Source organism: Aphelocoma coerulescens, chromosome 2 (genome assembly GCF_041296385.1).
Source record: "Aphelocoma coerulescens isolate FSJ_1873_10779 chromosome 2, UR_Acoe_1.0, whole genome shotgun sequence".
Taxonomy (NCBI): domain Eukaryota; kingdom Metazoa; phylum Chordata; class Aves; order Passeriformes; family Corvidae; genus Aphelocoma; species Aphelocoma coerulescens.
Genome location: NC_091015.1, coordinates 22,019,865 through 22,047,403, shown reverse-complemented (window position 1 = coordinate 22,047,403; position 27,539 = coordinate 22,019,865). Strand labels below are relative to the sequence as shown.

The window sequence follows — 27,539 nt, the reverse complement described above, 5'->3', positions numbered from 1 at the left end:
AATAACACAGCAGTGTTTCAGCTGTTGCTGGGCAGTGCTTGCACAGCATCAAGGTCTTCTCAGTTTCTCACTCTGCAATCACAGTGAGTAGGCCGACTGTGAGCAAGAGGCTGGGAGGGAACTCAGTGAGGACAGCTGACTCAAGTGGGCCAAAGCACTCAAGACCCAAGGACCCAAAACTCAAGTCTTTCTCAGTTTATTTCCCCAGGCTGAATTGGTATTTTGGCACCAGCCAGCTACTGGGCAGTGAAATGCTGCAAGAAAACTGTGAACCAATAGGGTTTTCTTATCTTGTAAACACAAACCAGTGAAAACTGGAAAAAAACCTGTTCCAAAACCAGGAGAAAATTATAGCTTCCTCAAGAAAAAATATTTTGTTTTCCATAAGCATTTCAAAAATCCAGTGTATTCATAGGGACTGATGAGACACATCTTTCAAGTTTAGGGAGAAACTAAGCTAATACATACAGATGCTAACGAGTTACTACAGAGTTTGCTGTCATAGCTAAAAAAAAGCCACCTGAAACCTTTGTGAAAATTGCTTCCCCATTAAGAGTAGATTCAGTGGACATTGAATATGCAAGTTACCTGCTTTAGAGAAACAGTTATTCTCAGAATTAATGGTTTCTCCTTCCCACAAGGCATACTGGGAAGGATACTTAAGTGACACCAAGTGGTGTCAACCACTTGAGTGCTCTCAACCTTTGAGCAAACCACTGGGCATAGTTTCAAACATATTTTTTCTAGGTTGCCCTCAAACATGCAAGCTTTGAGAACAGCAGGCCCCTAAGAAAAAGATTCAAGAAGCTTGCTGGATCATTTTCAACGCTGGAATTCGAAAAATAACATCTATATTCTACTACTAGCCTTTTCCCATGCATGCAACATCTTTTTTTTACAGAGAGCTGTAAAACAAAGTGCTAAATACAAAACTTGGAAGAACAAAATACACGCAACAGTCTGTCATTGAAAGTCACTTTACTGATGTTACAATATGTTAGTAACATTGAAAACCACAGGCATTTGTATTAAATACGTTTGTAGAAGTGGATACTGTGACGCTGTTAATTATTAAAAGTGAGCAGGAATTTAGAACCCCAAATTATAATGATTTGATTTTATAAAAAGCAACGTTTTGTTTAGCTACATGAAAGCCAGATTCATTCAACAGCCCAATGCCTGTAATGTTTATGACAAAAATATCACACTCAAAGCTAGAAAGTTGTAAATTGCAATGCTTCATTTTGATGTTTGTCAAAATCGTACGCTTTTATTACATCAGGTATGATTTTTAAAGGATTTTAACTAGCAAAGACAATGATATTATGCAAATCATTGTTTTTGCCAATACTAGCCCAGCCACAGTGGTGAAACACGATTCTCCTTGCCTCTCTCAATAATGGCTAGTATGAGTGAAAAAATAGCGTTTTTTTTTACAGCAATGCTCAAGTTAGACATCAGCACAAAATGAAGAGCCAGTTGGTATATACCACCCCAAAAGCTTTGCTGAAAGAACTGGTCATACAGTAAATAGTGTTTTCTCCAGCAGATTAAAAATTCTGTAATGCTTTGCTATTCTGAAAAAAATATTTTGCATTTATGCAACAATAAAAATAAGTACTGTATTCTATATAAAACATTACCTATTGTAATATATTTTTATCCTTAAGAAAAGAAAAATCAGGTTATATATTCACAGTTTGAGTATGTACTGGACTGTATTTCCAAGCATAAAATATGCAGTCTACACAGGCAGTGAGCAGGAGTTCTTGTACCAATAATCAAACTAAATCAGCATTTGCTGTTCTATAGAGCCTTACAATATTGCATCACTAGCTGCTCGTACCACTCTACTTACAAGGTCAGTCAGGCCTATATACAGAATTTCTAATATGGTTGTAAAAATAGACTCTCCATGCTAAAGTTAGAATATATAAGGTCTTAAGGCCTCATGTTGATTTTTTTAAAACAAAAACTTTTTTATTCAGAGGAATACAGAAACAGAAAAACAAAAGCTTGTTGCTTTGACATTTTATGCTCTAGCAATTAAAAACTCTGTTAAGACAACTTTACTTCTCCCTTAGAGAACATGTTTCCTTTTAACTGCTCTTTGCTTATTTTCCCAAATTTTTCTCATCTCATTCTGAATTATATTGTAATTATGGCCCATCTTAAGTAGCAGAAGTTTTTAAACAGTTTAAAGCTCGTTTAGCTGAAGTGATTTTGAAACTGGTGTAGACTGGATTTTAAAGAGCTAGAACTTCCAGACCTGACTAGGTGAGCCAATTTTGAAGCCAGGCACAGTGTCTCAAGTGTGAGCAATATCTGTGTTCTGAACTTACTTTTACTGCATGTTTTCCTTACTTGGCTGAGATAGGAATGTTGACTGTTGTAGTGCTCCTCTAAATACTTGGAGAAAACTGTTGTGGAATGACAAGATACCATGTGCTGGGTGCACAGGCTGCTGTTTCCAAAGCTCCAGTTTACATCAGCATCCATACTTGAGACACCAGAAATGGTTTTCATAAGCTGACTTAGAAAATATTTGTGTCAAAGGAGATTTTTACCATAGATGACAGAAACCATTACTTCCTTTCCTGTTCCTGCAAAAATCACACTTAAGAGAGTCCTCTTTGTATTGCAGCTATGTTTACACAACCAGTTTCACTGTTTCATTTTTCTCTTGCCTTATTAGGAAAGTATTTATGTGCACATAGGAACATCACCCTGTGCAGTCACAGGATCACAACCTGCACATATTTGTGCAGTTTATTAAAATTTGTCTTCAGGAATCACAGAATATTCTGGGGAAGGGACCCACAGGGATCATCAAGTCCAACTCTTAACTGAATGGCCTGTACGGGGATTGAACCCTTGACCCTGGCATTATTAACACCATGCTCTGACCAACTGAGTGCATCAAATGTGATCCAAGTCAAATCCCATATTGCTGATAAATGTCATATGATTTGGAAGCCATGCAAATAGTGGGTCATCAGCTCAGCAGTCTGATGGATAATCCATTCTTGGTATTCAGTGGAAACTGAAATGCTCAAGCTGTTTAAAAATGAAGCAAGTAACATCACATTGTGGTTGAAAACAGTGGTCCAAACAGTCCATTGTTACCCTATGACACTGATACTCAATTTAGAGAAAGAAAGAGATGATCTTCTGACTTGGAGCAAGAGAAACAGGAAACAGCTCAACTGTCAGGTTCACAGACTTGGTGATTAAAGAAGCTTAGCCTTCAACAATGCTAGAAGTTGAGAGAGACACAGGATGGCTTAGTCACCGAGCAGTTTTACCAACAGTCTTCTGGTTTAACCACAAGTAACTAAGCCCCAAAACAGCTGCTTGCTCAATCCCCACCCCCAGTGGGATGGGGCAAGAGAACTGGAAAAGTGAAAGTGAGAAAACTCACAGGTTGACATAAGAACAGTTTAATAATTAAAACTAAATAGTTATAGTAATAATAAGAGGAAAAAAAAATAATGAAAAGGGAATCAAGGGAGAAAGAAATAAAACCCAAGAAAGACAAGTGATGCAAATGAAAACAATTGCTCACCATCAACAAACCAGTGCTCAGCCAGTCCCTGAGCTGCAGTTCCTCACTGCCAGCCTTCCCCCTGGATTGTTGCTGAGCATGGCATCATATGGTTTAGGATATCCCTTGAGTCTGCTGTCCTGGCTGTGTCCCCTCCCAACTCCCTGTGCAGCCCAAGCCCACGCACTGGTGGGGCAGTGTGAGGAGCAGAAAAGGCCTTGGTTCATTGCAAGCACTGCTCAGCAATAACTAAAAAATTCCCTGCATTATCAACACTGTTTTCAGCACAAATCCAAACCACAGCCTCATACCAGCTACTGTGAAGAAAATTAACTCATCCCCAGGCAAAACTAGTGTGAGGCATCATCACCTGATTATAGCACGAGCAGAAGATCACAGAATCATAGAATGGTCTGGGTTGGAAGGGACCTTAAAGATCATCTACCTCCAACCCCCTGCCCTGGGCAGGACTTTCCACTAGACCAGGTTGTTCAGAGCCCCATCCAACCTGGCCTTGAACACTTCCAGGGACAGAGATTCAACAGCTTCTCTGGGCAACCTGCTCCAGTGTCCCATCACCCTCACTGCAAAGAATTTCTTCCTAATACTTCATTTAAACCTACTATTATTAACAGCATTGGAAAGACCCTATCCATAGGGACATAGTGTGGAAAGGTGACCAACTTAGCAGCTTTCTGATGTCAGCCAACTCAGAGAGGCTGTTAATGGATGAATGTTTCATGAAAACGCTTTTCAGGTGGAGTGAAAAGGGGATGGAAGAGGACAGGAGCTCACTGAGTTTTACACTGGAGTGTGATAACTCTGCTTACAACAACTAAGTATGGAATTCGATGACAGAGCAAGTTCTAAAGACTAACTGAAGAGCATCCTCCTTTAGGATTATGGAGTCTCATCCTTCTTTCACATTACATCCTATCCATTAATCAATTCCTTAATGAAATTACAGAAAATTTGGTCAGAATTTGTAGTATATGCATGTCTGTAATAGTGTATGTACCCATTCTCAGCTCTGGTTTTGAAGAGAGTTGTCGCATTACACCAATCAGTCCAAACCAGCAATAGGGATTCAAGTAAGAGGATTTCAGTACACTAACTATTGACACCATTTCTTTCGATTTTAATCCAGGCTATAGCTCAAAGGTCCACTTGTTCAACAGCATGATCAAAATTATTTCATGAGCACATGAGCTCAGCAGGTTCAACATCTCAAATCAGGGAGTCTTATCATTTGGAAGAAGCAATCTTCAAAGTCAAGTCACACTTCAGGTGACTGGCAAGTACTGGCTTAAGTTCACAACTTAAGCAAAGATAGGCTGTATAAAATTAACAATCTTCTTGAATCTACTTACTTAAACATAACAAAACTATATGTAAATTATCAGTCACAACCATTTCTGGTATATTGCCTGAGATTACTGAAGTTCTTAAGTCAACAAATCCAGAATTAGTAGGTAAATCTTTACTTGTTAGACTGTGGCATCATTGTGCAGCATTATTTTTAGATACGATCTCAATTTTCCAGTCTCCATCAGTTAGTCATATTAATTTTATTACAAATTACACAAGGTTCTTCTCCTACATAGAAATACATAAAGGTATCTTAAATATAGCTCATCCTGCAGGTTCTATGCTCACATGAGCAATTACTTCTAGTTGAGAACTGATAGCCTCCCCACTTCAACAGGCATCTACAGCATAGTTGGCAATAACTGGTTCATTTATTAAAAAAAACAAAATAAAAGCATGAGTCTCAATGAGTCAAAATGACTGATCTATATTAGTGACTCTATTTTAATCTGGATGAGGTATTATGCGGCAGTTTATATTGCTATTGCCAGTGTAACTAACTACAGTGGATAAAAATATTTGCAATCTTCAAGGTTATTAATCTGGCAGCTTTCCAACACACTACATTTTAAAAGTAGGAAATGACAGCTTGTAAGCAAACTTATCTCTCCAACCTCCACTGGCTTGGGAAGCTCACACAGCCCTGCCAGTTCAGGTCTCTCAAGTTACCAACTTGATTCAAAGTCCTCTGCAGAAGAATTTTGCAAAAACCCAAGTCCTATGATATTCTCACTCTAGACCACCAAAGTGAAAGTCAATGTTTATTTAACCTAAACTTAGTGCTCACAACTAGACTTCCAGTCACTACATCTCCAAATGAGAAGGTGAGTGTTAAAGGTACACTACACACACAACTGTATCATCATATGCTACAAATGAATTATACCAAAACAGAAGAAGCTGGAAGTACATACTACATTGAAAATACAGTCAGGAGGGACATTTGTTTGCAAAACAAGAAGCTATGAACATTGCAGAAAGAGCCAGTATGTTATATCCAGTTCTGCCTGCCAAATCTTGCTGCTTCTTGGTAAGGCAAAACGGAAAGGGAAGGGTAAACAGTGGTAAACATGAAATATGCACAGAAATCTAACAGAATTATTCAAAATTACATGCCAGTTTGTATCCAAAAAAATACCATAGAAGGCACATGATGAACAGTCCAGTTACTAAAGACAAGATATGAATATGGGAGGGAAAACCGGTTTCCAGGTGACAGAGTAATACAGTGACGATCGGGTTAGCATAATGTCCTAATGTGGGTAAACCTCTTGAGGGTCCTGCTCAAAGTTCAGTGAAATCAAAAAAAGACATATTGATTCCAAGTTATGGCTCAGACCCTAATTTCATGAGCTAAGCACTATCAACTATCTTTAATCCAGATATCCACATTCAAAGTAAATCTTAGCAAAAAATATTTTTCAGTGCTGATTGATATATTTACCTTTCACAAAAATGCAGAATCTTTCCCTAAAGCAATTACAGGTAACTGGCTCCTTCCAGATGGTCAGTCTGCACCCATTTCTGCTCACTTATATTTGTCTTTTTCCAAATACTTACCAGAACCTGTCAACTGTGAAGGAAAATCATTTGAACGACAAGGCCAATACATTGTCATAATCCAACATACAGCCTAACCATAAAATATAGGGCTTCTAAAAATCTTACATACTTTACAGCTGCCAACATCTTTAAACATTTCTTAATTTAATCTTACATATATCTGACTTTATTGAGAGACGTAAAAGTTAAAAAAATACATTAAAAGGCTGCAAGTGTTGGGTTCACTTACTAAAGGAAATACATGAAAGAGGTAGAAGATTCAGAAACACCACAGATGTTCCCATTACAATAATATCTAATTAATCATACAGCTGTTGGGTAGGGTATTCAACTGCACCACACAGAGTCAGGTGTTTTATTCTGCTATGGTACTACCTGAAGCTAAGAAGTAGTCAATTTTGGAAAACCAGAGAATTATAAACTGATTTAATATGGTCCATTTTCTTACTGACTGAAAATTCCCAATCAGAAGGCATTTGCTTAACAATAACCTTTAGAAGTCTCAGGTGTTAGAAATATAACCATCAACTTACACACAAGATTAATATGGTAAAGAGTTGTTCCCCCCCCACCCCATTTTTTTTAAGCTAAATTCACTTGTGCTCAGTTTAATGCCCCAAAAAATTGTCAAGGGGGCTTCAGGGGCAGCAAGCATAGCATTCAAGCACATGGTAAAGGCAATTCCAGTAACGAATAAAAATTAAAAGATAGCAATGAAACTGGCCACTTGCCCAGTACTGTTATTATCTAGTGCAGTGAAATCATTATGATTCTCATAAGCCTATGCCTTGCCATCTAAAACAGTGTCTGAAATGCTCTATCAAAAACACACAGCAACTCTCACAGACGGACTTCACATCACCACATCCTGAATGGATTACTTAGAAGTATTCCCAAATGTCCAGTAAGTTTGGGCTGCACATGACTTAAAGACTCTGTTGTCTGCCGAATCATCCTTGATAACACCTGTGAGAGGATACAGTGGTCATCTCACTAAACAAGGGATTTTGGCTGGTTCCTCTTATGATGATTTAAGACAAAGTGCTGCTGTACTGGTTCCACAGTCTACTGTACAATTGAGATTGTCAAGACAGTATAAGATGCCAAAAAAGTTGTATAGATTTTGGTCAAACACCAGTTTCTGAGAGACATAGTTTTACAGTACTGTACTTTCTGTATTTCCAAGGATGTCTGCTCATAATATTAGAAAATCTGAAGTGTGATGATGTTAGTCATGACTGTTTCTTTAGGCATTTGGCAAAATACACTTACGTATAACAGCTATTTTTGACATTATTGAATGTTTACATATATACAATCTGTATACTGAGATTATAAACATGTAAGGTAGAAAAAAAAGGTATAATCTTTGTTTGTTTCCATTTGTGTCAAACAGTTTCCTTTCAAAGCTTGAAATCCTGCCACAAAAAAAAAAAATCCTATATTTCTTACTCCTGCATGCTAATCTCTACTACAGTATGTTGTTTTTCCCTTACATGTGGAAAGTAAAGAACACAAGGTTCATGCATACAGCGTACAAGTTTACATCAGCTGGGCTCTCCATGAGGCACATTCCCAGTTCCACTCTGGTCTGACTCAGGACTGCAATAAACCAGAGAAAAACCTCTCTTACACAGGACTGGCAAGTGGACTGCAGTTGGGATTCTAGGTAAGTGTATCTGTCACCATGTGGAACAGCCTTGTCACATCTGGGCTAATTATTCTTTGTCAAATGTTATGATTTTGGTTGTTCATCAAATCCATAAGATACAAGTCAACCAAAAAGAAAGAAAAGAAAAAAAAAAGACTGTTTTCTTCCTTTCCACATGAGAGGAGGTTCTCACTGCAATATCATGGGCATCTCTGTTGATCTTTCGAATTGTCTGAAGAGCAGATGAATGTGCAGTGACTCAGTGATGCTGAGTTTCTATAAAATCCAAAGTAAACAGTTCTGATGTGACCCCAGGAAAACAGTGCAGCTAGATGGATGTCTCCCATAGCTGGAGAGAGGGAAAATGAACACAAACACACATTGAACACCAAGATAAAACAGGTCATTACCCAAACAGTGCAAGGAGCTTGTTTGGCAAACTGCATCTACTCACTTGGGTCTCCAAATCTCAACCCAGCCTCTGGTGGTTATCTGTTCACCAAGTGAGCAGACAGTCTCAAGCATTTCAGCATGACTTGCAGTCAACATAGTAAATGCCCATGGCTGGGAGTTCAGTTTTCTTTTTGAAGGAGAAATGTCAGTGTAGCATCAAACTTGTACTAGACAGCTTTTACCTCAGAGTTACGCTAATATTAATGTAGAGATAACTTCCCATTCTCATCTGCCTAACTCTGCTCAGAGCAGCATGACTTCCTGTTGTGGGTTTGAGCTGCTGCCAAAGCAGCTCCAGGGCTGAGACACATCAGTACAGCCTGGGCTCCAAGCTGCCTTGGGAGACCCTGTGCTCCACCTCACACAACCTTTTGCCCCAAGCAGCACTGATGGAGCAGCTTGCAGGTTCCCTCAGCAGCACTCCACTCCTTTTTTCTTGAAAAAAAAAGGACAGAGAACAATGATGAGAATCTCATCAGCATCAGCAACATGAACCAAGTAAAGCTTCTAAAGCATATTTCAGGACTTTTTTGTTTATTCAAATACCTGCCATGTCTGAACTGACACAAAGAAAGCAAGAGCCTTTTGGAGCAGCTGGAAATCTCTCTGTATGGGGAATCACCATCCACCACACATTCCAGCAGTTCCTGCTCACTCTAGGGGGGCCAGGGTGGGCTCAGGTCACACAGCAGTGAAGTCCCTCCAGGTCTGCAAGCCCTCCACATGCTCCATGACTGGAACTTTGTTACCTTCCCATAAAGCTGGAAAGCAGCTATCCCCACAGCCTGAAGGAGAGTTGCTGGGAGAAGGGCTAAGAAAGGAGAGCCAAACACACCACTTGCTCCAGGGCTGCCTGTCCTCTGCAGCCCAAAGGCTGTCCCAGGCACACTCTCAGCTTGAAAAAAGAAAATTAGTGAAATCTGGGCTTTAGGGCAGGTTTAAGAGCAACCTGAAAAGCTGTCTGTAAACACAGCCACCGAGGCCTTTATCGCTGCCAGAGGCTCAGCCTTCCAGCAGCTTCAGAACTTCAGGGTGCAAAGGAAATGCCACTCCAGCTCTCCCTGTTGGTCAAAGGTGCTAATCTGCCACAGTTTCCTTTTGAAAAACTACCAGTAAATCAAGTCACTGATGAAAGGCAGAGAAGAGGAACACATACCCTGGCACTTTGCCTGTTGGCTTTTTTCTCTTCGTCAGGAAGTGGTGGCATTGGGTATGGGTACTTTCTGCTGGAAGCAATAGATCCAGTGGATGAAGACGGAGACTTTGCAGGAGACAGTGTCCTGAGATGTTGAAACACACAAAATAAATGTGATGTCTTTGCATTCTAGCACTGCAACAGCAACTGCCATTACTCTGAAGCTTGGTTCAGAGACAAGTATATAGCTTATTATTAGCTCAATAGCAGGGGAATAAAATTGCTTGATCAGTTGTCTTATAATTTCATTATATGAATAAATGTATTTATAGATTCCAGGAACACTGGAAGAAAAAAATTTGCTACTTCTTATTAGAATTGTATTGCATAACAAAAATTATTTCTTAAACTGTTTTATATGGTACTGTAATTAATCATTATAAAATTAATAAAACAAATCTGCAATTGAATAAATACAGAACTAAAAGATAAACATGGCATTATAAAGCCTAAATAGAAACAGTAATTGTATAAATACAAACTGAACAAATGTCTTCTCCCAGTGACTAAATGGCAATTATCAGTGTCTTTATGCATATCTTACACATCTCCTAAATTGATACAAACATAGAAAATAAATCTATTATTTTTGTAACATTAATTTACACAAATGCATGCATTTGGAGGCCAAACTGTTAGTTGTGAAGTAACAAAGGCATATACAAAGTGCTAATAACAAATTGTTATACATGCAAGCATCATACAGTGCATATTGTTCCAGCCAAAGAAAGAGTCTGATGAGAATATACAAAAATGGACTGATTAGTCAATGGCAATCAGCATTTCTGTACAAGGTGAGTAGAGTAAGCAGGAGCAAGTAAATGTTTGTATCACATGAAAGGCATTCTTTTCATGTCAATAAGGCAACAGCACATTATTGACTGAAATTTTATACCCAAGAAAAAATCTTATGCTTCTGTTTTGAAATTCTGCACTTTTCCCACTTGAGAGGTTCCTATCAGGCTCTAAATCTGGGCAGAGTAAAATGAAAAAAAGGCCTCAAAGTAGAAAAATTGAGCCACCCTGGCCACCTTGTTCTCTTGTACAGACCAAGGGCATCTACTACAGGAGGCCTCTTATTACTGCAGGCACATGACTCAGCCCTCCCTGAGCACTGCTATCTAGTATCTTCTGAGTTAATGTGTCCCTGAAGATGAAAAGTTTCCATAAGGATATGTGAAATTTATTTACCTTTAAATAACTCTACTTTTATTTTGGACTATTGTATCATTTTGTTGTGTCTGTAGCTCCCTACAACAGCACATTCTCTTGCCTCCCATACGAACAATGACTGATGGTAGCCACAAGCAACGCGGTGTCAATGGAAATTATGTGATGAGAGCTCTCCAGTCTGGCTCATGATCCTCTAATGCCTCACATCGTAGCCTCTAAGTTCAACAGCACTTAAAAGATTTACATTGGTACAATTATCTGAACATGGAAGTGTACATCTTCACTACCTGCACATTGATCACCCATTAAGATGAACTGGCCATACATCAGTGTTTTCAGGAAAAAAACCCTGAAACAGTTACTGCAGTATAAAACAAGGTTTTCGTATGTCCAACATCATGGATCTGGGCATCAAACTGTGCATGTAAGAAAACAGGTTAATTTAAAAAAAAATTCCAGGGAAAGGTTGTTAACAGTGCCCTGCTGTTCACTATCCATACAAGTCCTCTCATCTCTGCCCCTAAGTGGATTAGAAGGATCACTAATAAACTATTTGTGGATCTAGAATGAAAAATGTAAGGAGAAGAGGGAAGAGGGAAAATAAGGAGAGCATATTTTACATATTATTAGTAATCCAATTATTCACTAATTTTACCCCACTGCTGCAGTAGAATTTTAAATTTTCATTTTAAAATTTGTAACAATGCACTTGGAGATAGAAGCAAGGAACTGGGCTTGTGGTATCTGACTTGGCAAGCCCTATCAGAAAGCTGTTCCTAAGGTAGCACAGCCAGGCGGTGGCACACAGAATGAAGGCGTCTCCCATCTCTTTCACCATACCAGGCACAACACCTCCAACACACCACAGGCTCTTTACATTTTAGGCACTCTAAGAGAAGGCCACAGTGAGAGGAAAAGCCACAGCCAATCTACCTGTCCATCCATCTGAGCAGGTGATCCTGGAAGGAGCATTAACCCCCAAAAGATGGGGCATCTTGAACATCTTCCCTGCACAAGCAGGTCCTCCAACCAGGATCCCTAACTGAGCCTTTTAGCCAGGAATATCTGCACCGTATCTTAAACACGCTGTCTTTTCCAAAGATTTTGAAGGCCAGGCCTCCAGTGTAGCTGCCTACATTTCCTTCTTCTCAAACCCCCTTTTCCCTGCCTGCTCACCTGCAGTTCACACATCTAACTGATATGAGCTTTGCTGCTCAGCTGCACCTGCAACACTACAGCCAATACATCAAGAATGCAGTTGCACACTTACAGAAATGACCTTGCCCTGCCCTCACAGGGCCTCACCACTTATTTTTGCTGTGGAGTTACATGCTGGTTTTTGACATCTTTAGTGCCAACTACCGAGACTGTGAACATACACGACTCAGCATATGCTCACAGATCTTACAATGCATCTTCTGTGATAAATGGCGTTTGAGGTGGTTTTGGTCACCTTTCAGGTTGTGCCCTGCAATTGTGTATGTGCTGTGTATCCCAGATTTACATATACTTTAAATGAGAAAGGTCATGTCTAGCTCTTTCTCATTTACAGGATGGAGAGACAGCATTCAGGGACACTTGCAGGTAATGCTGGGGTTAAAGGTAGGAAAACTTGGCAGTTTTGGTCAAGGGTGGGATCCACTTAGCTTTCACTAGGGTTTCAGTTCTCCTGCAATCAATCCATTAGCTTTCATGCCAAATGTTGCTTCCAGCTGAAACTTACACAAGAGAACACTGCACAACACAACAGAGATTTAGGGGTTTTACTGCCAACCCCAAATGAAGCCATGCACCTCAACTGCAAAAATTCTAATTTTTGACCAGAAAGCAAGATAGAGTGGCCACTTTGTGCCTGTCTGTCTGTCCTGAAAGCTAAAACTCAGTGTGTGGAGACCATTCTGTGATTCACAACAAAGCACTGTGGCAGCAGGAAGACATCTGGAAGCAGTCCCTGCAGCCATAGGCCTACCTGCTCTGCCTCTCGTCCCTAAACAGGGAATGTTGGCCCACAAGAAACAGTGCAAAACGTGTGTTGGGATTTTAGTTTAGTCCTAGTTTTTTTCCTGTTAAAGGAATTTTTTCCCATATGCATGTTGCTAGGAGATAAATGGCTGTACTTAAGAGAAGACAAAAGGGCCTCGCCAGGCTTTTTGTTTTCACCTGGGTGTGAGTTCAGTTCGCTCTGACGTCTTTCTTTCTGCTGGAAACAACGTCGGGATCCCAGGGCTGCTTTCCCTGCCCTGCTGGAGGCTGGGCTGTGGCCGCCCTGCCCCGCTGCTGCTCTGAGCCTTTGCTGCGTTGTAGCCGTGCTCACCCTGCCTGCCTGGAGCCCCGGGGGGTTCCCCTTTTGGATACATCTCGTCTGCTACCCGGGATTTGTGTTTGTGCCTGCCGCTTCAGCCTGACATTCCAGCCTCCTGTTTCCGAGAGTCCAGGATCAGCTGCCCAGCGGTTTGTGAAGCCTTTGTTCCATCCCTTCCCGGGATCCCAGGGCTCCAGTGCCGCTGCTCCCCGAGCTCGCTCCGGAGCGCCCCCTGCAGCCGCGGGGGAACCATCGCACCTGCCCTGCTCACCGGGAGCCGCCAGCGCCCCTGCCGGCTGCGAGCGGAACTGCACCCGAGGGGAAAGGGCCCGACAGCCGAGAAGGCCGGGACTGGGTTTGGGATTGTTTGCTGTTACTGCCAGAGTTATTGTTGTTTTGTTTGACTGGTTATATATCTAGATCTAGATCTAGATCTAGATCTAGATCTAGATATAGATATAGATATAGTAAAGAACTGTTATTCCTGTTTCCCACATCTTTGCCTAAAGGCCCTTGATTTCAAAATTATAATAATTCAGAGGGAAAGGGGTTATATCTGCCACTTCAAGGGAGGCTTCTGCCTTCCTTAGCAGACACCTGTCTTTCAAACCTTAGACAATGTGTCACCTGGTCACACAACTAAACATTTTGCAATTTAAGAGTGTCATTTTAGCTGAACTCAAAGCAGGTGGCCCTGACAGATCTGAACTGTTCATGAACTGTGAGAGATTGTCTTTTGCAGACTGAAATAATGTAATGAAATTCAATTAACATTCAACCTGGTGAAAGCATTTCAAGCCCAAATATAGATCCTATCAGCCTAATCTGACCTTTGCTGCTGTGGATTCTTTGTAGGACATCATCAGCCTAAATCATCCTACATTAGGAAGTTAGGATCTTCTAAAAACACTGGTGTGGCTAAATATTTTAAAATAAGTTCCTTTTAAAAGCCACAGATGTGCACACATTTCCTCAGAAAGAGCAGCAGCAGAGGGGAGAGGAGGCTCATGGAGGGGCTGCAGAAGAGACAATGGCTATGGCTTGAGCTGTCACTTGGATCAGTGAACTGTGCCTCAGAAGCAGGCGCTCACATGCTTCAATGAACTCATCTCCCTAACTCTTGAAAGAAGATCCTCATCCTACTGACATCAGTAGGAATTTTTTCATTGTCTGCCCACAATACCAGTAATTTGCTTTGGTTATAATAGGGAAAAGTTTTGCTTGTTTGTTTTTTACTTTAAGCACAGTCTAGAGCTGCCTCAGTAAGAGCAGCTTGCCAAGGGCTGGCCATGGCTCTGGCCTCTGCTGGATGCTCCCAGAGGAAGGTAATGGGAGATGATCAGCTGAAGAGGAACTGAGAAAAAATCAAGGACACAAAACACATTAGAAATAGGAGGGAAATGACAGCCTACTGTCTCCTCCTTCCATGCCCCTTCTCGATGCCCTTCCAATATAGGAAGGCTGTTTTCCTTCTAGTTAGGTGCTCTGGGTCTCCATCTTAAAAAACCCTTTTGTTTGTAAACCCTTTTGTTTGTAAACTACTTTTGTATTTAAATAACTCTCATAAAATATAACTTATTGTAAATACTTGCATTAAATCAAATGTAGGCATCTCAATGCTTTAGAAGGTGCCTTCTAGTCTTTTTTGTTTATAATTATCCATAGAAATGCCACATTTGGGGCTTCTGGCAGTTTTTTTCTGATTGCATCATGGCTCCATCAAGTCTTTCAGATTCAGTGAGAATTCTGAGTAATCCTTAACCATATTTCACAGGGTCAGCCTGTGCAGTGGACATTGCAATTTGCAGTAACAAGAACAAGCAGTAGTAGCACATTCATAAAATAACATCCCTTATAGCAAAGCTAAAATCAGGGAAAGGCTTCCTGCCTGAGTTTATTGCTCTGGTTATGTGGTTATAGCCTGGCACACAAAATTAAAATCTAGACTAGACTTTGAGCAGGAAAATGAGATTTTTCTTCAAAGATCTTATTTTCTTACAGATGGGAATCCCACACTTGGGAGTTTTCTGATGCCAGAGACCCCAGCTACTATTATTACTATCATTAATAAAAAGTAATTATATGAAAATACCCATCAGACTTGTAGACTAGAAAAAAAAAATTAACTAGGAAATCAGGTGCCAGAGAGACAAATTATGATTTATACAGGGTTTTTTAAGCAGGTTTTTTTTTTTAAGATGGAGAAAATCTTGGTGATGACTAATATCTCTTTTTTCTGAAAATCTGCAACATTCCTAGGAATTGTAGCAAGCGTTTTTGTCATTTCTCCTCATTCTATTTTAACTCATCCTACAACAGCACCAGTCATCAGCATATTGTTCCTAAAACTACAGGGAAACAAGGAAAACAGCAGTATTACTTTCAGGACACATTTAAAAGAACGGAGAAATCAAAGGTAATCTGCGACGTGAACACTACCCAGTTAAGTATTGCATGTAAACGTCTTATCCTGGGACTCTGACTCTTAAAATATAGTACCAGCTGGACAGTCTGACTTCAGCCTGACTTTCTCTGACTGGTTTATCAAGCAAGATCTGTTTCGTTCTCTTTGTGAATCACTTCACAAGCCCAGCCTCAAAACCCAGCCACAAGATGCTCTGACACACCATTCCTAGGAACAGTCTTCTTGTCCATGCTATCATTAAGCAAAACTGCACCTGATTTTTGTGCAGAAACTGTTAGTTTAACCTCTCATAAACCCATGGCAACTCATCTCAGGAGATCTGATCCTTTGCCTTCCATAATGTGTCTGCAGAATACTTCCCCATGATTACTTCATTTAATTAGGACAATAAAGAATTCTAAATTTATTCTAGTTCTCTCATTTCTAAAGGTAACTGCTGCAGGCAGTGATTAGTAAGCTTCTACGTTGCAAAATTTCTGATTTATGTTTCATCTCTGCTGATATATAGCCTTTAAAACTCACATGGGTCAGCTTAATCCTCATCTACATGCCAAAAATGCTTGGTTTATCTCAAATACAATTAGAAATGTGACTCATTCAGTGTAACAGCTGAATACCCTCAGGGGCAGGGTACACTCCCATCAATTTAATCTAGTTACTAAATAAAGATATACTGATGTTAAAAAATGAGAACCAAATTATGAGTATGCATACAGATTTTTAAATCTGTTTAACTAAACCATTTAAAGCAACCTTTTTTAAAGTAGTGCTATCTTCATGTTCCATATATGTCTTTGTTTATTGCTACCACAGGTCTTCTGATACAAAAACCCTGAAAGACAGCTATGGGATTATGTTATGGTGGGCAACTCCTGACCTTGCCTGAACAATAAAGGTTGAGAGGCTATTTTTAGACAAAGATTTGGTAATAAAAACACACCTCACTTCTTATGTGAGTTTACCTAATTTCAGCTTCCAGGGACCTTTTGTCATTATCAGTCTTACTTTGCTAATCTAAAGGACCTCCCACCCACAAAGATTTTGCTCAATATGCAGTGATGTGGACTTCATGATCAGGTAAGTGTTCAGCTGCTCCATTAAACTGAACAGCCTGAGCCTCTGCAGTCCTTTCTGTGGTTTCTCTAGGCTTAGATCTCCCCAGTCCTAGAATATGCTTGCTGAACTGCAGACACCAGAACTGGACCCTCTATCCCAGTGCTGAAACAACCAGACTCACAATACTCCCTGCAGGAATGTCCAAGTACCAAGAGACCTGTCTGATACCAACTGGCACAATCACAATGACCTCCTATAACCCTCAGATTCTTGCACCAGGGATCTCTTCTCCCTTTTCAGGACCGAGATCAGGGCTGACAGGCTAAAGTTTACTCATTTTCCCTATTTGTTCACTGGAAAGCTTTTCTGCAGCTTACTCTGTGATTTATGAGATGTTGAAAGCAAATGCAAATGGTTTTTAAAAGTAACAATTTTATGGTCTTTTAAGACTTCAGGATGTTTTTAGTTCTAAAAATTATTAAATTCCTACCCTGCCATTTAATGTCTGCCAGTGTTACTACTGGAATAAAAGTGTTTTGTTAGTATCTTGTGATACAACTCCCAAATGCACACTCCACACATTTAGTGTATGTTTCTGCCCTGCTGCACTATTACTAGGCCTACTTGTGTAGCAAAATTATTAAGACTCTATTTACTTGTTCTTACCATCCTTCACTGTTTTGGCTGAAGATTTTGGTTATTATTCTTTTGATTTGTGTCTCTATAATTATCTTCCTTTTGTATATGTCAGTTTACAGCTTCATGGACTTTGTTCATGCTTTATGTTATTTGTCATAAATTGTCTTCCATTCTCTCCTATGCTGGCTCATTTTTTCAGCTGATGCAGAGATCTCTCTTGGCTGTGGGACTGTGTCTTTTGGGAATCTACTGCAACATTCTCAGTCTCTTCATTCGTGTTCAACAGGGGCCCAGCCTCATGCATTCTTTTTCTCTGTAACTTGGAATGTATCAGACAACGCACACTTCTCCCTTTCAAAAACAAGTGATATTTTTGGTTGAACCCTACCTCACTTGTAACAGATTAATTAGTAGTGTGATAATTAGAGCACAAAGTATATTCTCATACATTTAGTTTTCCAATTACAATATAGAAATTATTTCATTGCAAGCTGAGGGTAAAATACCACTACTTTTTATACTTTTTTTTTTTAAATTTTAGTATGCACTATATAAGACAGTAGGTAGAGTCAATGTGTTATGAAACCACTTGCTTCAGTAAATTAACATTCTATTTAAGTTAATACTACTTTATTAGTGATAAATATGTCTCATGCCCATAAAACACTACTTGGCATAAAATGATGAGAAAGCTACTACAAGCTATAGATGACGGTGGGAATGCATGCACTACACACACCCTTTTCAATGGCTTCATTAAAACATTCAGAAAAAGAATTGTAAATTGCAAATGAAGCCAAAAACAGACATCAAAATGCAGCAAAAGAAGAGGGGCCCTTTGCACCTAAGTAACTTGTATTGATTTATACAAGGTAGGAGCCTCAAGATATTTGTATATGCTGGAACAGCTCTAAAAAAATGAGAATTATAGAATTAATTTACAAAATACCTAAAGTATGGTCCTTCTGTGTTTTTATTCACATCTTCTACCCACTTAGCTACATTATATTCTCTTTTGAACCATGGGTTTAAATACCTGCAGAAAGCAATGGAAGGAACAGAGAAAGCAGAAGAACAAGAATAGAAAATCTGAGAACACACAGCACAAGCTTAGCAAGGATGTCTTCATCCCCAAAATGCAAGTGAATATGGCAAATAAATCAGTATGGATTTGGGTGAGGACTAGGCAACGTGTACAACTGCATGAGAAAATCTGACCTACAACAAGACTCATATGTTTGATTAATCTGGAAACTCTTTGGGATACATCATTCATTTAATGTCTTAAGGGTAAAATTCACTCCTATGTAGAGGACCAGCATTAAGCCCACGGTTTGAATTCCCTCATGATCTCAAAATAAGGATGAAGGGGTGTTTTGGCTTCAATCACAAAGTTTGCTTGCCAAAGACACACGTTTGCACCCATCTATATAAATTACAAGATAATGGCTAAATAAGCACAGAATCTTGGGCTTGAGCCTTTTTACAGGAATGAATTTCAGCCTCAAAAGGCTTGAATTTTTTGCCACTATAGTGACAATTTATGTACTTATAGGTAAACAACGCTCTAATTCTTCATTGTTCATTTAGTTTGGCTTTAATGGAGGTGGGCTGCAGAGTTATGTCACATTTTACAGAAGCAATCTTGATACCAAAACCACAGTTTTTAGGAAAAAAAGTCTGAGCTGTATACTCATATTAGTTACATGAAAATTATTAAATAAATTGATGTTTAATTATCTGATAACAAATTGCCAGGGAAGAAGAAAACTTTTTTGTAACAATTTTTTTCCCAATAACAAGATAAGCAAATTCCTCCCCCTCTGTCACGTTAAGAGAAAAGGGTGATGCAGAAAACAGGAGTCTGCCTGGACCAATTTAAAGTTTGTTCTTCTTATATACGAGTGGCAACAATCAAATGATTATTTGTGATCACCATCTTTATATAATAGAGACTAGCACAGGGAAAAGGAAACAAATTTTAACCAAGGAAAATGGGAAAGAAAATTCCTCTTTAGGTTATTTTTTATTCTTCTGGGCCAGTTCTTGCCACCCTTATTTATGGGAGTGACGCCAACAACCTCACACATGGGAACAGGCCTTGCAAGGGATTGCTCAGATGAATAAAAGTTAAGCCAAATCATGTCATTCAACCCCCTCCATATTTCAAACCACGATGACAACCAAAGCAGCAGCTTTTTCAACTTCTTTTGCTCCTTTTTTGCTCTGGAACGTCTCCTCCCCACCCCGCGCAAGCACAGCCACAGCTCTTAGAATGTACTCGCCCTCAGCCACAAGTGCTTCTAAGTAGCTTCCTCAGCTCGCTTATTTATCAGGAATCGGGAGTGCTTTATGCTTTCCAGCTTGGGATCTTAGAGAAAGAAAATGTCAAAAGTGGTAGCGCAGCAAAACAGATGAACCACAAGTGAAGCAACAGCCTGAGGCCAGCATCACCAGGACTAATAAACTTCAGCTTTAGCTTTAATTGTACGTTTTCTCGTACTCGCTGCAGTACTTTTGACTTGAGTTTTTTCATTTGAAAGGGTCTTTTGGTAACCATGAAACACTCCCAATCTGGCTTCCTGTATTAGAAAACAGTGTAAGGTGGTATGAAAGCATGCAATTGTTGCACAACCATGTTGCAGGGTTTCCTGGGTCTGGGTATATTACAGACCATCATTCACCACCTCAATCCATCTGTTACAAAAAGGTTAAACTTGAGTTACTGCAGAGCACTACATGATACCATTGGAAAGCCCTTGGGCTGATCCTTCTGGCCACATGTTCACTAGCAATGGCCAGAATCCGCATTTCCTTTGAGTGAGAAATTCTGCTTTAAACAAAGTGTCCTTACACATAAGCCTAGAGCTAGACTGACAGCTCGATTTGGCTCGTAGCGCAACATGCAACAAGGCAAAAGACCTGGGCTCAAGAGTACTCATACTCCTCAGGCTGGCGAGGAGGAAGGGTAGCTAGCGCTGCATCAGCAGGAGCACCTCCAAGCAGTCACGGTGTTTTGCCACAGTGAAACTATCATATACTAGGGAAGGGACTTTTCACAGGATAAAACGGCAGCCCAGGATGCAGGGGCAGGTGAGACTGACCTGTGATCCCGACTCCCTGTTTGGGGGTTGTCGGAACCCCCTGGGCTTATGCCTTGGGCAGGGATTTGGTGGGCGAGAGAAAGCCCAGGCTCAGATGCATGGGTTACCCGGCTGCAAAAAGACAATATATAATAGAAAGTCTAAACCAAAGACGTTCGTATCAGTTATAACAACGAGGAAGACAAATGCTTATAGGAAAAGCAGTGCAAATTAACAAAGGTCTGAATTGCTATCTGTTCCTGGGACCTGTTTTAACACAAGCTCCCAATTAAACTGTCAACTTATTCAGAAAACTCTTATCATTCCTGGATAATTCTAATTGATTTTAATAGAGAACTATTTATCAGGCCATTTCATCATCCATGTTTCTGAAAAAGCATTTGGCCTGTTGGCATTCCTTCTACGTGTAATGAACCATCTGCCTTTAGTAAAGAATATTAATCTTGTTTTAAAAAATCCCCAAACAATTTAAAATGTCCCAAAATATCTTTAGCAGTCTCCTCAGAGCTCTATGCTTAGCATAAGCCTTGTTCATGTATGTTACGTCCAAGGGTCATGCAAAGGTGTGAGCAGGACTTTTTTCAGGAGCTGCCCAAAGTGTTTGCCACTCCCTGTCAGTGCTGTTCATGAGGGCTGCAGACTTCAAACCTTGCTCAGTCCTTAAGAAATTTTGCTTAAATGATTATTGGCACAATTCTATTTGATGCTTGGCTGTATGCAAAAAAAAAACCCCTGTGCATAATGTGTGCAGTTACTGCAGATTCATGCATACAAGTATTTTTGTAGGCAACCCCACTAGTGTCCTCCTGCTTAAAAAAATAAATTGAATTCTGCACAGTGTAGGGCACCAATGAACCCAATTTTATAATGGTTAACTACAGTCTGCTAATTACAGGACACCAACACTGTTATCCCTTTTTTCCCATCTCAACAAGTATGCTTTATTGGACTCCTACGGGCCACAAAGGTGGACTTCCTAAATACTGCTTCAGAACAGATTTCAATATTATTCTGTATTTCCCAGACAAGTTAGAAAGGCAAACTGGTCTGGGAAAAGCCTCTGTGTATTCTGCAGCATTCTGCAGTATCAAACTCAAAGCAGCTGGTGTTGCTTTTTCTTTTTTCTAAATGAGTAAATGCTGGTCACAGTTAGATCATTCTCAGTCCATTTTCTCGCCTTGCAAAGCAAGCTGTCTCTCTAACCAGAGAGATAATTGCCCTCTAATAGCCATCAGCAATTCTCTCCATTCCCCACTGAATTGACACAGCATGTGGATCATTCAGTGGGAGCTCTCTCTCCAGCTGGTGACAGAACTGCCAAGGAGACTCAGACAAGCCGGTCGGGCCTGTGCAGTCCAGGATAGAGCTGATCAGCAGAAAGAGTATTTTCCTGCCTGGCAGGCCTCTCCCAGGAACACACACACTGTGCTTCATCCCCAAGAGGTTGCTGCATGGCCCTTGGGAAGTACAAGCCTCCTCCCTGTAGCATCAGGGCTGCTGCCGGGTTGAGAGACCACCGTAACAAGCAGCAAGAAGGAAAGCAGAGAATTAGGTGGAAATTCAGGGGCACATTTAAAAGAGAAACAAATATACAGGGAAAAAGATTTCCAACTCACAATATCTCTGTCTGCCCACTTATTTAGTGCTCCAAAGTTCTCAGAGCAAATCTCATCTGTATTTTCAGCAGTTTGGCCAGACTAATTTTGATTTTATCAAACTATCTCATGCAAGGAGAAAAAAACCCAAGCAAAATAACATTTCAGTAAGAGTTTATCAGCACAAAGACAAAGAGCACAAAGACTCTTGAGATAAACTCCTCCAAGGGCTAAAATTTCTGGCTCCATGATACTATTTTGACCATGCAATGTTATAATTGCAATGTGCATCAAAGTATTATTTCTGTAACTTGTAACATAGGGTTTTCTCTATGAACCCTTTCTGAGCCTGCTCACCTCAAGACAGTGCACTGCAGGTGAAAGAAAAGTTTCAGCACAAACTCAAAATCCCCAAACCAAAGAAAATGGGGCCCAGAGAGCAGTTAGCATTATTAGTTTCCCTGCAGGGTTGGTATCAAGCCCATTTGCCCATCAAGGTACACAGTTAGTAGTCATGATATGAGGAAGGGCACTGTCATTACTACCATGGTCAAAGAAGGGGCCATTCCTGTGTGGCATTAGGTGCTGTAAGAGCAGGTCAGGGCTTTTGACAAGCCCAGAGGTTCCCAACCATTCACCATTCATTCACAAGAGGGGCCTGAACCAACAGGCTTAAGTACATAAGGAAGACTCTTTCTGTGTGGGGAGCACTGCACACATGGGCTCTTCAGGAAACGTAACCAATAAATCAATAAGCCATACTGGAAGTCTGGGGATCGGTCACTTGGTAGAGGTTTTAATTACCCATTTATCACAGGGCTTACTCAAGACTGGCTGTTTCAGGCTTACAATGGCAAACTTCAAGGTACTCTCAAAGCAGATACCTCTCCTAAAACCTCCAGGAAGGTATGCAGAGATACAAATCTCTAACTCTGCAATGGCCCAACCCAAGGTGAAGACAAGGGTAGGAAACAGGTTATCAGAAACTCAGTATTGAACCAGGATACACTCAGCAATGGCAGTTTACTGTAGACAAAAGCCTGCAGTGATGGTGCAGGCTGCCACCATCATTGGGAATTGTTATGGGAACGACTGTGAGGAAGCCTACATAAAAAAGAAAATTGATAGTTAATTTTTAAATACATAAAAAGAGGTTGAAATACATTAGCCAAACCATTTACCAGATTATCAGTCAGCAATCAGAATGGGCCACAGAGCAAAAATGCAGCTGTCTATTTTTAAGTGCTCTTAATTTCCATCTAAAAAACACAAATATGAAAACTCTACTTTTGGCTTTGCTTTTTTAAATTCAGACTTACTCAGTTGAATTAGACCGTGGCCTAAATCTTTTGCCTCTGACTTTCTTTCTGTTTCCTCCTATATTACCTGAAAAAAATCAAAGGACAAAGACAGTAAAACAACTTGAAACTCACCTGCACCCCATGCCAAACTGTATATTCTTTTTGCATCCATAGCAAAAGAGTTGCTACCTCTAACTTTAACCATTCAAATCTCACAGGTCTGTTCCTCTTGATTTACCTCAGACACTTAGGTAACCTTTCTCTACTTTTTGCTGCAACTATGCAGAGCAAAAAACTCCCTAATTTCAGGTGTTATTTGACAAAATCACTATGCTTCAAGAAAAACACCAAACACTGCCTGACAAAATCACAGAAGCTGGCAATAGTGAATAGACTTCTTTCTCTCTTTCATGTTAGCTCACACTGGAGGGAGAAATTAAATGTAATTTCTTTGTGACAAAGCACTGTGCAAAATGGGTAGGGTGCTGCTAAATCCTAATTCCAAGTTAACAATTAGAACAATTTTAAGGAGTCATGCTGCTGTCCTAAGATCAACTAAACTTTCAGTGGAGCAGCAACGGTCCAGAGGCTGGTTTCCACTGTGGCCAGCACAGTGGTTCACACTTACCTTGCCAAGAATTACTCCTAGGCCTCCCATTTTCACAAATGTCTGAAATATGTTTTGTGTCTGGGATCCTTTCACTCCAGGAATGAGATAATCCATTTGACCTGGAATAGGAGGGCTCAGATGCGGTTATTGTTAAGGGTATTGTCTCACATCAATGTTAGCTCAGCGGTTCAGTCACATTCCCGAGGCCAGTGACAAAACACAGCCTAAGGTCTGTCTGCACTAGCAGAGCATCCAGGATTTCTGATTAAACCCTGCAGTTACGCTTGCAGCTGTCCCTGCAGCGGTTCCATGTGCCCACATTCAAGAGCCAGGCATCAGCACTGCTTTCTCACTTGTCTGCTGTAGAATGCACAAACACCGGCGCACACCAGATTTCCTTTGGATTTGCAGCTCTGCCTCAGTTCCTAGATGGAAGATGCTCTTACAGCTGTGCTCATTTCAAGGCTTTTCATTTCACAGTCAAGCACATCCTGCCTGCAGGCTGCCCACTCCCTCCCTGTGCTGCTGCAGGAAAGCCAGGACAGCTTCCCTCATCCCACTGCTACCCGTCTCAGGGGCTCAGGAGCTTGTGATGAGCATCCTCCCACCCAGAGCTGGTAGCGCCAGGGGAGAGGTAACTCTGCCTCATTTTTGCTAATTTTGAACGTTTATATTTTACCAGCCAATTGCTGCAGTATATACTTCTAATGCTAAACTCAAAGCCAAAAATAGTCTTTTTATCTAGGTGCTTGGTGAAAACTGGTTTTTCTTTCCTCTTGCATTGCCTCTAAGAGCCAGAGATGTACGTGGTGATGTCCAACATGCGGGGTTTTGCAACAGGCTGCTTCTTGTTGAACTAGAGCTGCTGCTTAGCTGTTTGCCCTGAGATCTACCATTATTTCCAAAAAAGAAGAGGAAGGTGAAAAATTCATAATAGGTGGCTTACTTATTACAAAGTCTTGCCTAAAGGAACTATTTTTGTAGTTTTTTAGTCTGAATACTCGCATTTTTCAGTCTCTGCTTTCCTTGGAGGGCAGGCATCTGAGAAATGCTCTTCAGTTTCCAGAAGATCAGGCTAATCACAGCCACACTAAAGCAAGCCCAGGGTTTCACTAATTCAAGCTTAATCATATCATGAAAAGTCTGAGAAACAACAGATCCACTGACAGATTTTTAAACACTTCCTCCTCAAGGTTTCTTTCAGGTTCAGGAATGTCTTGCTATATACTGGTTTTGTTGTTTGCTATTTCATAATAGCAAGAGTTATCATAAAATTATGTCTTAATCCTTGAACATCCTCTGAATAACAACTAATATTTCACAGAGCTTTCCAGCATGGAGAAGCCCAAGGAGCTGATGGCCCAGTCACTCTAACATCTCCCAAGCGATGCCATCCATACCGGCACACAGAGCAAACCAAAACCAGCCTGGAAGGTAGGAGGTAGCACTCTGGGAATTAAAATGGAAGGACTATGTCAGTTGTATCACAATGTTAATGGAATATTTGTCAGACTTACTTTTCCAGACTTGACAGTGGCACAACATACCTGAACTGGTGGTGGGAACAACAAAACTCTCTAGTACAGACAGACCTTAGAAACCATTAGCTTTTTGGAACAAATAATAGATAGAGACATACGAAATAAATGAAGTATGAAAAGAAACACAGATACTGAATGAAAGAAGAAACACATTATATTATAGTCATTTAAAAATAACTTTTTTAAACTGGTATTTAAACCTGATACACAAAGCTATGAAAACTTGCTTTCCCAAGACTATTTTTCAAAATTTTATTCAAATTAAAAAAGATCCTCCAACACAAAAAGGACATCATTTAAGATTAATGCTTGCTTCCTGAAAAAAACAACCCACACATCCAAAAAGCTGAATTTAAAAATTAGAAATAATTAAGTAATCACTACTGGAGTTTTCCTAATAAAATATTCATTAGAACAAACTGAATGAGGTTGTATATAAGATCAAGCTGCTATACCAAAATAGAAAATGTCACTACATATGTGTCCCTTCCATACATTTCTCTTTACTTTCATTGAAATAGTAGCAAAGAAAATGGCTTCATCAACTGCACAGTTGTAGGCTGCTTAGTAAGGCAAGAATTGATAATTGCAGGTTTCCTATGAAACAGTTCATGACTGTCAAACCCTCTAGGACACAGTGCTTCTCATAATCTGTTTTACAGTACTAGCTGGAGATTTTCATATAAAGGATCTCTAACTGCAGAGGAACAGTGAGCATCATGATCTTAGCAATTACAAATGGCTCTCAATGATTTCAGATGAATCTTCCCTCTTAAAATACTGGATTTTTTAGGCAACTGAAACAAAAACTGAATTAGTAAAATCTGACCAAGGGCAAAATCTACTTCTCTCTTACCTAATGACAGCAAGCAGAACTAAAGAAAGTCTTTGTAAAATCATTTTCTAGGATAACACTTGGTGACCATTTAGTATACTAGTGTAGTAAGTGGAATAAAATGCAATCACTACCATCTTTAATATGAGACAGCAGAAGTCTTAAGTCAACACACTGAATTAATGAGACTGACAAATATATAAAAATAACATTTATATTGAACATTTTATGTTTATAACTATTATTGAAGCAAGACAATGTTCCTTTTCTTTGATTACATGACCATGATTTAAAAAGTTGTTGGCATTTTATTTAATTTTTTTTCAGACAGCAATTATTATTACAGTCTTCTTAAAATCAATTCTCAAGCAGGAATATTTGATTAAACAAAAATTGGTTTACAATGCAAAACTTTTTTATTCTGGCCTAATCATAATAATTAGCCGCTCAGGATACAGGAGAAAAATCAGTAATCAAAGCAAAAAGGATGCTATTTCAAACATTCCACAAAGAAAGAAGAAAGAGTCAAACCTGCTGCAAAACAATGAAATGTTCTGACTAATGGAATAATGGGTGATGGAATAGGTAGAAATCTGAAAATGCGACAGAAAAGCAGACCTCTTCTTAGAACTAGATGCAGAGTTTGTGCTGACTCCAGGAGGCATGTCGCTATAAAAAGAGTCGGCCTCTCCCGCCTTTTTTACATAATCTCCCTGGGGTATTTGTCTAAAGTGTAATAAACATTGTAGAGTCAGAAAACATGACAGGAACTAGCACGCACACAAACATGCATGAATATTAGTTTAAAAGAAAGAGGTAAGGATACCAATCCTTGAGAAAACCTGTTAACCACACATGATAAGGCTATTAATAAATAATTCAACCATCTGAGAGAAAACTCCCACACGCTTCTGCTATGTGCAGAAAAGTGGATTATGTGGTTTTGGAAAGGGAAAACAAGGAACATTTCACTAATAAACTCTGATCACAGTTTTCAAAGTGAACAAGTTTGTGATTCTTGAGACACTGGATAACCAGCCCAGACATTTCAAATGGCTCATCCTGCTGGTTGCAAAAAGCACCCTCAGGTGCAGCACTAATATTGAGCCTGAGCTGAATACATGCCTGCATCAAAGAGGAGTTCAGGAAAAGTGAATGCTTTTTTTCCTTCTGAGGTATGCTTT

General features: G+C 39.9%; 1 protein-coding gene across 7 annotated transcripts in view; it reads right to left on the bottom strand.

Annotated features, from left to right (window-relative positions):
- Positions 1–961: 961 nt before the first annotated feature.
- ADAM22 (ADAM metallopeptidase domain 22) overlaps positions 962–27,539 on the bottom strand; it is a 135,628-nt gene continuing 109,050 nt past the window's right edge. For 2 of the 7 annotated variants that reach the window (XM_069006764.1, XM_069006765.1), the window contains 4 exons: positions 23,998–24,098; positions 23,388–23,454; positions 9,736–9,859; positions 962–8,475 (listed from right to left, as the gene is read on the bottom strand). In XM_069006764.1, the coding sequence (XP_068862865.1) occupies positions 8,455–8,475; positions 9,736–9,859; positions 23,388–23,454; positions 23,998–24,098 (313 nt within the window). In that variant the 3' untranslated portion in view covers positions 962–8,454. Of the gene's footprint in view, positions 8,476–9,735; positions 9,860–18,318; positions 18,406–20,473; positions 20,585–22,853; positions 23,173–23,383; positions 23,455–23,997; positions 24,099–26,886; positions 27,082–27,539 lie in introns of those variants that run through there. The other 5 variants (XM_069006767.1, XM_069006760.1, XM_069006761.1 and 2 more) reach the window with 5 other exon arrangements.